General features: G+C 42.0%; 1 protein-coding gene across 5 annotated transcripts in view; it reads right to left on the reverse strand.

Annotated features, from left to right (window-relative positions):
* The window catches only part of Spc25 (SPC25 component of NDC80 kinetochore complex), a 58954-nt gene extending 52093 nt beyond the window's left edge, over positions 1 to 6861 (reverse strand). For 2 of the 5 annotated variants that reach the window (XM_039104490.1, XM_039104491.2), the window contains exons 1-4: positions 6701 to 6833; positions 5664 to 5816; positions 5494 to 5559; positions 1632 to 1778 (exon numbers count right to left, since the gene is read on the reverse strand). In XM_039104490.1, the coding sequence (XP_038960418.1) occupies positions 1632 to 1778; positions 5494 to 5559; positions 5664 to 5802 (352 nt within the window). In that variant the 5' untranslated portion in view covers positions 5803 to 5816; positions 6701 to 6833. Of the gene's footprint in view, positions 1 to 1631; positions 1779 to 5493; positions 5560 to 5663; positions 5817 to 6700 lie in introns of all 5 variants that reach the window. The other 3 variants (NM_001009654.1, XM_063283274.1, XM_039104489.2) reach the window with 3 other exon arrangements.
* Positions 6862 to 15011: the final 8150 nt, after the last annotated feature.

The raw sequence follows: 15011 nt of genomic DNA on the forward strand, positions 1-15011 counted from the left end.
AGCCCATGTTTCTTCTGCTGAAAGTCTGCTTCTTCCCAACAGGTGCTCTCCCCTCCCCCCTCCCATGTCGTCTGTGTGTACACTTTCTGAATCTAACCCACCGGGTCTCCTGCAGGAGCAAGGTGACGTTTATTTATTGGGGCATGGGTAACTTACTCTTGGCAGCTATACCACTGGCGACAGTAAAATCCACTCCCCACTGCCAACAATGTCAACAGTATCTTTTATTCACCAGATGTAACTGTCAATCGGGGACTTACTGAGGAAGAAACTCACTCTCTTTAGTTCTGAACTTAGGCTAGGTGGTTCAACCTAGCTGTTCTAGCTCAAAACACTTCTCCAAGCTGACTGATTCAAACTGGCTTCACTCAGCTCTGCTTGGCCTCCAACTATCTCTGGCAATCTGTTCTAATCCTCTGGGTCCTGCTGGCTTCAACTGCTTCTGCTGACCTGCAATGAACTGCACGAACTCACAAATGAAGTCGACTCCAATACACTGACTCCTAATTCAACTGCCTCAACTGACTGGACAACCCCCAGTAACTGCAGTAACTGAACTGATTCAACTCCCCCAGTAAAACTGTCTCCTCTCTGACTCTGGGCTGCTCTCTAACTCCTCTCTTTCTTTTGTATGTTCTCATGAGAGCTGGGCGTAGCCTTTCTCTGACTCGTCACTTTGTCTGCCCCTCATTTAGACATCACTTTCAAACATGGCTGCTTCCTTCTATAAACTAACCTTACTTTCACGGTTTGGGAACAAAGGTACCAAAGGTGTGTCTGCAAACCAGAGGGATTAAAGGTGTGCGCTGTGCTTGCATTCCAGCCAGATTACACAGGCATAGGTCTTTGGATGCGATCCCTTGCCAGAGCAGCAATGTTGCTGGATTAAAATTCCTCTACCCAATAGTCTTCCAGATGTGAGGTCTCATGGGCCCTTCTTCCTATCATATGCTGAAGGCCCAAACTTATTTAGGTAACGACAGCTGCTGAGAGCTCACAAGCACACTGCCCATGTCATGTCCCAAAGAAACTGTTTCACAGCACTCCCCCATAATTACATTCTTCCTGTCTCTCCTTGTAATGTTCCCAGGGCCTTGGCAGGAGTGTGTGTGATACAGACGGCCCTTTTAGGGGTGAGCACCACAGTCACATACTCTCTGTACTTTCACCAATTAAGTCTGAGCATTCACTGCCTGGCAGACATGTTATGGTCAACAAGTGTTTTTAAGTCCTTAAAAGGATTCTTCAACACAGATATGGCATGGGGATGCATGCGTACAACCCCAACACTGGAAGGCAGAGCGGGAGGACAAGTTCAAAGGTGTCCTTAGTCATAAGCTTGAGACCAGACCAGGCCATGAGACTACTAAAAAGCTCTGTCCAGTTTCAGTCATAACAGAGTAATAAGGACATGAAGGCCTGGCTGTAACTGAAATTGCACAAAACCTGGTAAGCAGAACAATAGCCAGAAAAAGAAAAGTCCGCCCACCTGGGTGACTTAAGAAAGATGCTGGTCTGTCTACACCCTGAAGTGTTCTCTTCTTTAGCCACAAAGTAGAGCCAGCCAGATGGGAACGAGGGACCATGGGGTGTGGCATGCACTGAGTATTTTAAATGAGACAGACACTTACTCTCCTTCTTCCTGGCGTACTCCTCCTTCAGATCCTGGATGTTTGCCGTCAGCACTTCCACCTCCTGCCCTTTGCCTTTCACTTCAGCAATCATCTTTAACACATTATCCTTCTTTTCTTGAATGAGCTTATTCTGCTTACAGAGCTCTGTAAGAAACACATGGCATTAAATGCATATGCCCCATTCTATGACATATAATTAGGAAAAGCACAAAATTGCCAACTTCCCAAAGATTAATAAAATTGTTTTTATGTTTTGTTTGAAGACAAAACATGTAAACCCAGGATGGCCTCAAATGTATAATTCTTTGGCCTCTATGATTAATAAACATTCAAATGACTCAAAAATTGTAAATGGTAAGAGAGAATCTGCTTCATTAACTGTCTTTAAAATAAAAAAAAAAGCTTCTAAAATTGAAAAACCAAATTAATTAACAAAACGCAAAATCAGAAGACTATGACTCTTGCAGTTCAAAGTAAGGACCTTGGTAAAGCCGACCGCAGAGGACAGTCCAATTCTACACAGCAGCTTTCCAGTGCTGTGAAGAAAGCCAATTCTAAAGCCTGTAAGCTTTTCTGGGATGTATTAAAGACAGAAGAAAATGGTGATAAGACTGTCAAATCTTACAAAGTTAGCATAGTTCTGAAACTCAAACACACACATTACTATATCTCCTCACTGACAGCCATATAAACTAATTTTAAAGGTGCTGGCTGCCCAGTCTGATGTCTTAAGTTCAATCTCACAGAGTAGAAAAGGAACCAATACCTGTAAATTGTCCTTTGACCTCTGATATATACCATAGACACACACACACACACGCTCACTCAAAATAAAAGAATCTTTTTAAAGTATTACCATAAAGCTTAATAAAATACTAGTATATGGAACTTGGGATATCACTCAGGTGGTAGAGCTCTTGCCTACCGTGTGGGAATCCCTGCACTTGATTCCTAGCACCTAATAAATTGGCTGTGATGGTGCACATTCAACAGGTGGAGGCAGGAAGACAGGTCATCCTAGACTACAGAGAAAGTTACATAGAAAGTGTTAGACGGCCTGTGCTATATGAGCTCCCAAGTCAAAATAAAATATTAATTTCGTCCCCGGTAAGGTGACTGCATTCCAGTGGAAGACGACTAATCGGAGAACGTTTGGGCAGCACATGGCCTTGAAGGCTTTAAAGACAGTTGTAAGTGGGTAGGCTGGGAAAGAAGAGTGGATCTGAGACGAGCTGGGTAGGGAGTGACTATGACCAAACCATACATTATACAAATCTCCCCAAAATTTAAAAAAAAAAATCCAAGGACCTACAAATATGGTTTAGGATCTGGGTTCAGTTCCCAGCACCTATATAGAGGCTAACAACCATTTGTAACTCTATTTCCAGGGGATCTAATACCCTCTTCTGACCTACAAGAGCACTGAATATATATATATAGTATATATGGATATATGCAGCAAATAAATATATAAAACAAAATGAAATCTGTAAACATATATTTTAAAAATCCACTAAAAGCAAATGTGGTAGAATACAGTGTAGATAAAATATTGGAAAATGCATTATATGATAGGTACTGGGGAAACACATTAGATAAATTTAGTACTCGGTCTTCATAATGAGTATTTTATGGTAGCAGGATTAAACTCAGGCCCTCATATATGCTAACCAAACACTACCCTGCCATCAAATCACACCTCTCAGCACTGTAAAAACTTTTATCTTGCCCTAAGGATCTTACTGAGATGCTCTAATTGGTCTTGAACTTTGGATGTTGACATCACAGCCTTTCAAGTAGTCTAAGTATGAGCCCCTGGGATAGCTCTGCTACTATTTCTTTAACTAGATGTACAGATTGGCCTGTGTTTTAGAATAACAGACACAAAGTATCATCTATAACTAAGCAATCCATATCAAGAAAGCAGGCTCTGTACTGTAAAACTACAACTTGCCTGAAACACACAGCTGAGCTGGATTCCGGGGAACTCATTTTTCTTCTAAATACTTTCCAGAGTCTAGACATTACTGCATGCCTAGGGTACGCCGGGAGTAGGCACCAGACAGTCTAATGAGTATAAACTGTAAAGCCATGGGACAGCACCCAGTGAGAACAGGGAAGGCACAGACCCTGTTAAACCAACAAGAACCACCCTGTAATATGGTACTTCTAGTGGACACACCTGAACCTAGTGACCTAATGAAGAATTGGTAAACAACTAAGGAAAGCAAAGACCCCGGACACAACTGTGGGTGTATTTAGGAAGTTAGTATGACAAGAAAAAAAAGTTAAGCAGTGCTATTATAAATAAATTCTGAACTTACTAAATACTTAAAACACAAAATGAAATCTTGTAAAATCTGAAAAGGAGCATTTATACATACAAAATTAACCGTAATGGTGAAAATCTGACTAAGGCAAATTACAGAGAAAGGTAAAATAATTCACATTTGATTCAAATGTTCCTCGTTAAGCCTCACAATTATATAAATTTATTCAAGACTGAGGTACTATCACAGAAATCTCACTCTTTCTTAAATAAGAACAAGGGTACGAGGAGTAAGTGTGGTAGTACATGGAATCCTAGAACTCAGAAAGCTGAGGCTTCAGGACTGAGGAGGAGCAAAAGTCCCAGGCCAGCCTGGGCTACAAAGAAAGTGATGCCCTATCAAAATCAACCTAACCAACAAAGCAAGACCTCATGAAAATAGAAAGGAAGGAAGAAGGTAGGAAGGGAGGAAATGGAGGGAGGGAGGGAGGGAGGAAGAAAGAGTAGAACTTAATGTGTTTCATCACTGTGAGGCCTGAGTCAAATGTGCAGAGAACATAGTTGGTGAATAGTCTGACTGTTTGAACTAAGGCCCTAGAGTCTGATTCCACATGGGATATTCCATTATTACACGTAGTAGTACAATACACTTTAACTACTGCTTCCCTGTCTTTGTCTCCACTAAATTATAAAAGCAGACCTTATGCACTGCTTCCTTAATCCAGGCCAAGAGCAATCAAATATTCACTGAATTTGTGTAAATTGTTATTTCTATTCAACCACAGTGGGGGTGGGGGGTTTGGCTGTGTGCGTGCGAGCACACTGAGTGCTTCACAGGGGCATTCCAGTTTAACAGTGTTTAAAACATGGCTACCCTAAACTGAATGTCTCTACGTAAGTTCAACCCATCGGCTCCAGGTTTACGGCTTAAGTGTGAGAATTCAATAAAAGATTCAGACCCAGTATTGAAATATCTGGAGATCCATAGAAATGACAGGGAAAAAATGGTGCTAAAATATGATTGCTAGAATATTAACCAGACCCTGACGTCCTAAGGAGCTCCGTGTTCCTTGGGCTGAAATTTCCAATGTGAAAACAAACTTTTTTTTAAAGACTGACCTTTACACATAGGCATACACACATACACTACTTAAATAGAGACAGGATACATATAAAATGATGCCATTCACACAGTATTCAAAAATACTACTGAAAAAATATTCATAGTTCTAGATGGTGCAAAGATATTCAACTTTAAGCTGGTGACAGAAAAAGAATCTTTTAAAAATAATTTATTTTATGTACATTGGTGATTTGACTGCATATATGTCTGTGTGAGGGTGTCAGATCCCCTGGAACAGGAGCTAAAGACAGTTGTGAGGTGTCAGGTGGTTGCTGGCAATTGAACCTGGATCCTCTGGAAGAGCAGCCGGTGCTCTTAAACCACCGAGCTACCTCTCCAGCTCCCAGGAACAGAATTCGGATGAATGTCTATGCATGTGTGTGAATGTACGAACATTTACTACACTGTCTAAAGATTTCACGACAAAGACATTCAATCTAAAAGCTAATCTACAGTTTTCCACATACGATTTTTATATTCCAGAATCATCTCAGCCATCCTTTCTTCTTCCTTTAGTTTCAAAGACAGCTTTTCTGAAAGACAGATTACAAGATATGTTTTAATCCCGCTGAAATAACAGTAGACAATAAATAAGACCAGCAAAACCCGCAGGTTAGGAGTTAAGGGCAGGCAGTACCTGAAAGCGCTCTAATGGAGTCCTTGAAGGCATCTTTAAGTCCCAGCACCTGGCTACGATTATCACTGAGTCTGTACCGGAACTTGTCCCCAAATTCGTTTATGCTTTTCTCGAAGGCTGCCAGTTCGTCTTCACCCATTCTGTTTTAAGACGCTGCAAAACAGAGCATACATGCAGTATTTTAATTGCTATTGACACCAAATAAGCCACATTTTCGAGTTTATGCCCACAGGTTGACTTTGCTACAGAACGGTTAATAATTCAGCAACTCAGCTAGCATAAAGGCAGACTTTAATTCCACCATTTGGAAGCTGGGGGGCAGGTGCATCTGAAGTAATGGTCATCCTCAGTCAAAAGCTAGACCAGCCTAATATAAGAGACATTTTCTAAATAAATTAAAAACAACAGGGTGTGGACCAAACGCCTTTAGTCCCAGCACTAAGGAGGCAGAGGCAGGAAGGTATCTGAGTTCAAGGATAGCCCAGTCAACATAGGGCGCTCCAGGCCAGAACCTAATAAAACATACAATTAAGATAAAATAAAGTAACCCATTTTTATTTTTTATTTTTTTAGTTAGCAACAGGATAATTCAAGCCAACTCGGGCTTAACTGTGGTGAATGTGCATCCATCTGTTCTGAGGGAAACAGCATGGACATGGGGGAGAGGAAAGAATATGACCAAAACAAGCTGCATGAAGCTTGCAAATCATATTTCAGCAGGACCCAGGGGTCAGTCAGCTTCTCCTCAGGACCTGCTCGCAGACAACGAGACCGAGACTCAAAGAAATTGGGGGACCAAGAGACTCGGTTTTCGGCATTGGACCCCTGACCGCTATCTCCATCCGCTCCTCCCCCTGCAGGCCGGAAGAGGGGAGTGGGGGGCGGGACGGACCAGCGCCGGAACCCGAACCCCGCGGCTAACAGCGGAGACCCGCATTCCAGGCGCTGCGGACGCATGCCGGCAGGCTCAGACCGGCTTCCCTCACCGCGCGCGTGCAACCGGCGAAGCCCCACAACCCTTCAAAAGGCTCCCAGACCTGGGCGGCCAGGAACACCGCCGTCTCCACCCTATTGGACCCGCTGTGGAGAAACCAGCCCACCGCTCCTCCGGCTGCCGCTCCTCGGTCGCGCCGACTTTCAATTTCAAACTCCGGAGCGCCTACTTACCCGCCAGTCAACTCTGTTTTCTGATTGGCTGACAGCGCAGACTCTCCGTGCGAGGAGTTGTTGAAAGCCGTCTGCGGAATTCTCGCGGACAAATATGAAGCGGGGCATTCTGGGATTCGTAGTTCTTTGATGAGACAGAGTCGGACTCGGTCTGTCGTGGAATAGCAAGAAGCGCTTGCCGCAGAACGAAGAAATATGTAAAAACTGAAACTTAACTGCATTCTTCTTTTATGTCGTGTACAACCCTCTTTCTTGCACCCATTTTATTTTGGAAATGACGGAAAATCCTCCTGAACAGACTCCGGTTATGATTGATTAGGCAGAAGCATCCTCAAAGTTAACAAACTACCCCAACTTACTGTTTGAATTTCCCAAGCTTTTCTAACATTGCTTTATCGCGAGCATTTTACTTATTTAAATTTTTATGTTTGTATGTGTTTACAGAAAGAGGCATCCCCTCGAACAACTGAGCCATTGGCAATCAAATTCCTTGAGCCACATCGCCAGTCCCTCAGATGTTGATGCTAAGACCTACAGCTAAAAGAATGCTCCTGGATCCTGCAGAACTTCACAGTGAATGGGACCAGAACACTACCAAAGTAACCCATGCTCCCTGAAGATAGACAGATCGGGAGACACCAAGTCACTAAACACATAATTTTTAAAAAGCCACATAATGTAAAAAAGTAAAGATTTTAAACCAGGACTTGTTAGAAGAAAACATCACAGGTGAAACAGATGCTACTTGCATCCTTCTTTGTAAAACTGAGAAAGATAGGAAATTGAGACTATGCCCTCTAAAGAAAGGGGACTAGAGATGGTCAGTATTTTTTACAAAACCAATTTATTGTTATTTTCATCTTTGATCATGATGGTTGTTTCTGGAAATGAGCCTCCGCTTGTAGACCGAACTGCTGTTTTCTTTGATTGCCTTTAAGCATTCCAACACCAACTATAAGATTGAGCTACCAGATTTTGGCTGTTTTATTCCCCAAGAACTAAAAATCAAGACTTAGGAAATCAGGACAAATTATCATCCTTGTCCTTATCATTTAGGACATCACAGTATGTCTGATACTCAGTTTCTTTTCTGGGGCCATGATTAACAAATTTGGTCATCTAGGAGGCTAGAAAGCACATACCGCTTCTGCAGAAGACATGGGTTGGATTCCCAGCACCCAAGTGACTCCATGGGCACCCATGCTCACATGTACAAGCTGCTCCTGAATAAACCCAATTTTTACTTATTTGTTCATTTTATGTGTACAGATGTTTTGCTTGTATGCCATGTGAGTACCTAATGTCCTTGACTGTCAGAAGAGGACATCAGATCCCCCAGAACTGGAGTTACGAATGGTAGTGAGTCACCATGTGGGTGCTTGGACTTGAATCTAGGTCCTTGGAAGTGCACTCACTGTTCTTAACCACTGAAGTATCTCATCAGACTGACAAACACAATTGTGTGTGTGTGTGTGTGTGTGTGTGTGTGTGTGTGTGTGTGTGTGTGTTTATATATATACATATATATGTGTGTGTGTTTATATATAGATATAATATAATTTCTTTTAAAGATTTTAAAAATTAGACATAGTTTGCTGTGAAGAGCCTTTAATTTTTAATGCTTATGATGCAATAACTTCTGGTCTTAGATATCTGGTAGCATTTTACCTTCCGTTTTGTATTTTGGACATCTTAGCTCTTCAGCTCAGTGAGTAATGATGGGTTTCCTGGGTTTCCCATTGAGTTAAGATTCAAGGCAGGGCGCTAACTGAAGCCCTGTTTCTGCTCACCTTTACTCTGGTCTTACTGTGGCCACCAAGTGATGATTCTAGATGTTCATGGGCTTTGGACTGAAAAAAATTGCCTTTAGCAATATAAAGTTTCAGAGGAACCGACCCTTAGGATGCACATGCTTTCTCTGAAGGGGTGGGAGTTAGGGAGGTTGAGTCGTTTCCTTGTTTTATCTTACTATATACTCTGGGCTAACTTTCATATCTCTTCCCCTGTAGGAAGGAAGCTTCCTACAAGCCTCTCGTCCCCTCTCTTTCCATTTTTGTTCAGTTTTGGACCTATGTCCTAGCAAGTTCTTTTTTTTTTTTTTTTGGTTCTTTTTTTCAGAGCTGGGGACCGAACCCAGGGCCTTGCGCTTCCTAGGCAAGCGCTCTACCACTGAGCTAAATCTCCAACCCCGTCCTAGCAAGTTCCAAGCACGCACTCTACCCCATATCCCCAACCCCTCCTGCCTTGCAATTTTAAGACAGTCTTACCGTGTTGCTCAGGCTGACCTTGAACCTGTAACCCTCATGCTTCAGCCTCCTGAGCGCTTGACATTACATGTGTACTCTATTACACCTAGCCATGACCACTGACTTTTTGTCAAGACTCCTTTTCAACTAAGGTGTAAGAAAAAATTGCTATTGTCAATTTTTTTTTATATAATCTGAAACACTGTGTAGAGAAAATATGCTTGCCGGCCCCCACCCTGCCTCCTACCCCAGAAAATAGCTTTCTGAGTCTCTTCTGTCACCACCTACAAACACCATCATCATCTTTATATCTATATTCATATGCCATTCATTTCAACCCAAGTAGGATTTGTTGTGACTCTGTTATGTGTCAAACTGAGCACTGCCTTCTCTGGAATATATGTGCTCTGTGACCCAGGTTGGGTTTATTTGGGAGATGAGGAAAAACATATTATGTCTTCCAGTCTGGAGGTATTTCTGTGGAGCAATTTGAAGAAGTCTTGTTCAGTGGATGAGTCAGTCGGGTTCTCCAGAAGAATAGAACCAACAGAATACAAATACAGTCATGATGGTGATTGAACTTATTGCCACCTGGCATCATGTCACATGCCTGTAATCTAGCACTTAGGAGGCAGGGACAGGGGGATCTTTGTGAGTTCAAATCCAGCCTGGTCTATATAATGATTTCCAGGTTAGCCAGTATTACCTAGCGAGACCCTGTCTCAACACGCACACACATACACACACAGGCACACACACACACACACACACACACACACACACACACACACACACACACACACACAATTTCACTAGACTTATCTTCTGTGTTAAAAAGTAAACAAAAGAAGAATTTTCTGAAGCCATTAAGAATTCTCCCGATGGAGAGATGGCTCAGTGGTTAAGAGCACTGACTGCTCTTCCAGAGGTCCTGAGTCCAATTCCAGGCAACCACATGGTGACTCACAACCATCTGTAATGGGATCTGATGCCCTCTTCTGGTGTGTCTAAAGACAGCGACAGTGTACATTAAATAAATAAATCTTAAAAAAAAAAAAAGAAATCTCCCTTACAAAAGAAACATTGAAGGTTATAAAAATAATAGTCATTTCAGGGCACTGGAAATTGAATGAGAAGCTCACAGCAAACTTTATTCTTGGCGGAGGGGGACTTCCTAAAAAACAATACACTGCACAAAGTAAGCTAGATGCTAGGGAACATATATTCCGTGCTTGTGTTTATAGGGCATTATCAGAAAAGGAAGATCTGCACAGAAAACAGTTGGGCAGTTGTGGGGGACCAGGAACAGCAGCTACCCACTGTCAAAGGACACATAGGTGACCTTTGCTAGGTGACAGATATGCTCTAAATCTAGGTTATGTGATTGATTACAACTCTATAAATTTGAATTGGGTATTAAAAACAATTTCACTCGCAAGTTACTCAATAAAGTTGTAAAACATAAAAAAAATTAGAAAGATAATGAACAACATCAGAGTGTTAGAGGGAGGAAAGACAGAGCCTCTCTCAATACTCAGAAAAATGTTCAATGCCAAAAAAAAAAAAAAAAAAAAAAAACCCTGGTTTTGAAAATTGTGGTAAACTATGTATAATGTACTATTTATAACCTTAACTTCTTTTAAGCATAGTAGCACTGATACTGTGCTAACTATTGGGCTGCCACTTCCATTATTAATACCTTACAACTGTTTTCACATTGGAGTTTCCCTCAAACTCCACGTCCACTGAAGAGTAAATTGCATTCTCCCTCCCTGGGCACTGATAGCCACTCTTCTGCTTTCCCTCAGAAGTTGACTGCTGGTCAACATGGTGGGTTGCATCTGCTCCTAGGGACCGGTATGAAGAAGACCGAGACAGGATTGCTGTGAGTTTGACACCACAACACAATCCTGTGTCCTGGAAGAGAAGAATTGGCTTAACTCAGAGTGGAATTCAGAGGTAGAGTGCCTGACATGTGTGAGTCATGGCTTCTCAAGCCAGTACTACTGCAACGAAATGGACCGTTTGGGGTGGGAGTTTTTAAATGCCCATCGATGTGAAAAGTGGTCACTTGAAGCCAGGTGGGGTGGTTCTTGTCTTCAGTATTCAGGAGGCTGAGGAGGAAGGACCGTCCTGAGTTTGAGGCGGACATAGGTTTAGTGAGCTCCAGGCCAATCTGAGCTATAATGTGAGATTGGTCTCAATGAAGGAAAGGAGGGAGAGAAAAGAAGAAACCTGGTGGTTTCATTTTACAGCTTTTAAATGCAGTGCACTAGTTAATGAACGCAGATAGTTTAGCACAGTAGTATTATCTACACCATGTTCTGAAATGTCTTCGCCCTGTCCGCCCAGCACTCCCATTTATAACTATTTACGTATGGAAGCCTGGTCATGGTATTGTTTCTTCCCACGAAACTTCCTAAGCTCCAAGCCACAGACTTAAAGTTATTATCTGCCCTTGTTCTGTTCCATTTCCTCTCTCTGTTCAAGCCTAAGGGCACAGCACTGTTAATTATGCAAATTTCTCACACCCTCTACTAGACTGTGACTCTTACAGTATGATCCACTTTTATCCTAGCCAGGCTGGGTGAAAATCAAAACCGTCTATCAGTACTTCCCAAAACTAAGGCTTATCACCCAGTACTATCATGTCAACTTGAAAGTCCCGCTGGATTCCAGCTAAATCTAAGACTCTGGAAACCGGTTCCTGGGACCTTCATTTTACATGGCCTTCAGGTGAGCAGGATGCAAACTAAACTTGGAGACTACTTTGTTACACAAAGTTCTCTCTGTAACACGAATTCAGCTACATAACACCTTAGCTCCACCAAGAAAAAAAATGACTAGCACTGGTCCTAGGGAGAAACCTGTGATCCAATATCAGCTTAGGGATGTATAGGTCATGATCATTTCTAGGGAAGAATTCATAATGAGACTAATGGATGGGGGTCCCTGAAAGCTGTGGCAAGATAATTTATAATAGTGTCATTATAGAATGCGAGTATTCCTGGGATGTAAGCCAGAATGGAGGGAAGGTAATTATTTTCTAAAACTCACTAGAGCTTAAACTCTAGGAGTCTGGAATAAATCCACTTAGACTGCAAGGTGACACTGGAGAGTTCTCAAATATGATTTATTTTAGAAAAGGCAGATAAGTTTGTTAGAAGGCTAATGGCCATGAAGACATTAAAGGTCTATTTTTGTTTGCTGCCAAGATATGGGCAGTACTAGCCAAAGCAAAACATGTCTAAACGGTGTTGAATTGTAGCAGGCACTATAATTCAGAAACGAATAGTTCATTTTATAGTAAGACTATACCTTGTGGTTTTTTTTTTTAAATATTTGCTGTGGCAAAACATACTGAAAGAATTCTGCCCTGTGACTTCCATGTTGCGTTCTAAAACAAGCAGGATTTACTTACAACCCGGGGAAAGTTTAAATAAACCAGAATGAGAACATTCTGGAGCAAACTGAAAGTAATCAATTACTAGGACTAACATCTAAACAGGGCAACAGTACAGGGTTTTGAGACTGGCTACATTAGTGAAGAAAACACACCCACACAGTCATTAAGAAGAATAAGGAAGTCATTACCCCCAGCGACTCATGCTGGGAGAACGAAGTACTGAAGTGGTCTCCAAGGAAACGGGAAAGCAGGGATCCTGGGAGTAGCACATGGACAGTTCAGGGGATGCCAGTGAACTTCATGCTGTACTTAATTTGCTTGGGTCAGAGGTTCCATCAATAATCTTCAAAAGCTGTGACCTTCAAAGAAATGTGCATAGAGACAAACATTTTGAATGTGATTTGGGGAACTTGGGTGACCTCTAAATAAATTGCAGATGAAGGGTTGCCTAGTGATGGAAAAGATTTGGCCACAATTGGACCCAAACCACATACTAAGAAAGATTTTTTTCTCCACACAAAAATGCTTTTCTGTCATAGCTGAACTCTGGTGGTTGGAAGTTTAGAGAAGTCAAGCAGAGATCTCTATCTCTATCCACGAAGAGAGTGGACTGATGCTTAAGGGAATGGTCCTTGACTGTGGACTTTTGCATACTCTTTGCTTTGTGTAGGAGAATTTGTGTGTGTGTGTATATATATATATATATATATATATATATATATATATATCTATATATATATATATCTCGCACGTCACAGCGAGGAGTCACGTCTCTCTATCTGCCATGTAGGTTCCTGAGCTTGAATTCAGGTTGCCAGGCCTGCCAGCTACTGTTCATAGCTGTTGAGCTATCTCATAGGCCTTGGCCTGATTTCTGAGTACAATATTGGACAATTCATATTTGTTGTGGCTATCTTAGAGATGCCTTTGCTCCTTGGCTAGAAAGTGTAGAGATAATGACTGATTTGAAGACCCAGAAAATGCCAGATGTAGTGGGGTATACCTGTAATCCCAGAATTGGAGATTGAAGGTCAACCTAGATCATGTGGGACTCTGTCTCAAATATCAATATCAGCGACGAACAGACACTTAACCCACAATTAATGTGAAATAGGAGCAAGACAGAGGGGAGAAAAAGGTGGGGAGAAAATAAGAGAAACACAAAGACAGGAAAGGAAAGGAGGGACAAGACTAGGATGGGGACAACAGGGTCAGAGGGACACCAGTTAAAGACACATGCAAGACAGACATCCACAGGTCAAGGTGGGGCCACAGCAGAAACTATAACCATGTTGACAACCTTATCATAGACTTCTACTTCCTGTGATGAAGAGAAAATAAATGTATGCTATTTTAGCCACCCAGCCTGCTAGTCTCCTGGTCGCCTCAGCAAAGGAATATAATGCCCTAGAAAGAATGTCCCGGATCCTTGGGGTGAGATAGTGCACTGAGCCAGGACATGAGAAAACTCAGCAAACGATAATGGAATAAGAAGATCCAGCAGATTGTACTAAAGGGAAAAGAACATCGAGATCCCTTTTGCTTCAGTTAATTATGCTATAATGTACAGGACTGGAGCCCTCTGAGACACAGTCTGTCTAAATTAACTCCCTCAGATGAAGAGCCGCTGCGCAGTCAACGCCATCACAGCCCATAGACTCCAAAGTGTTGAGTGAGCACGAGCTTTAATTTTTAATTGTAAGACGGAATGTATTTGATATCATTTACACCCTGATTTAAGGACAAGACACTTCTGAAGAAAATGAATATCATGAATTATGTAGCTCAAACACTTCTTAGAAGAAGAATAAAAGGAAGTTATGTCCTTGCTCATGGCTCATTAAAGAAATTATGGAAATTAGAGAACCTGAATGTGCCAAACAAAAAGCCCGAAGCGTAGACTTCGGTTGGTCAAGGCAGATGCCAGATGTGCCTTGTTTGAGCTCAGTCATTCTAAGCCTGGATTCTACATTGGAATCACTTGGAATATTTTTATATGACCAATGCCCTGATTTCACCCCCAAGAATACAGTAGATCTGGGACAATGAGGCAAGGTCATTGCCCAAGGTAGCCTTAGCTGTCTAATTGCCAGTTAAGAACAATTCTACTAAATCCACGTATCTTAGAAACAGGGCAATTTCCTCCCATTTTCTCCTTATCAAAAGACCTATGCTCACTGTAAAGTGCCCTGAAACACTTTAATAGCCAGTTGATCCATTTGTTCCTGGGGAAACAACAGAAGTCAGCAAGGCACCATTAGGAATGCATGCCCCATAGCACTGATGCTGTAGAAGCCGTGGTTCACAACCTGTGAGTCTCAACCCCTTTGGGAGGGGAGGGTGTCATATATCAGATATTTACATGCAGATTCATAGCAGTAGCAAAATTACAGTTTTGAAGTAGCAACTAAATAATTTTATTATTGGGCATCACCACAAGATGAGGAACTGTATTAAACGGTCACAGCATTTAGGAACGTGGAGAGCCACTGCTGTAGAATCATGGGGCAACTCTAGAAGAGCTTTACA

The sequence above is a fragment of the Rattus norvegicus genome, chromosome 3 (assembly GCF_036323735.1).
Source record: "Rattus norvegicus strain BN/NHsdMcwi chromosome 3, GRCr8, whole genome shotgun sequence".
In the NCBI taxonomy this organism is placed as follows: domain Eukaryota; kingdom Metazoa; phylum Chordata; class Mammalia; order Rodentia; family Muridae; genus Rattus; species Rattus norvegicus.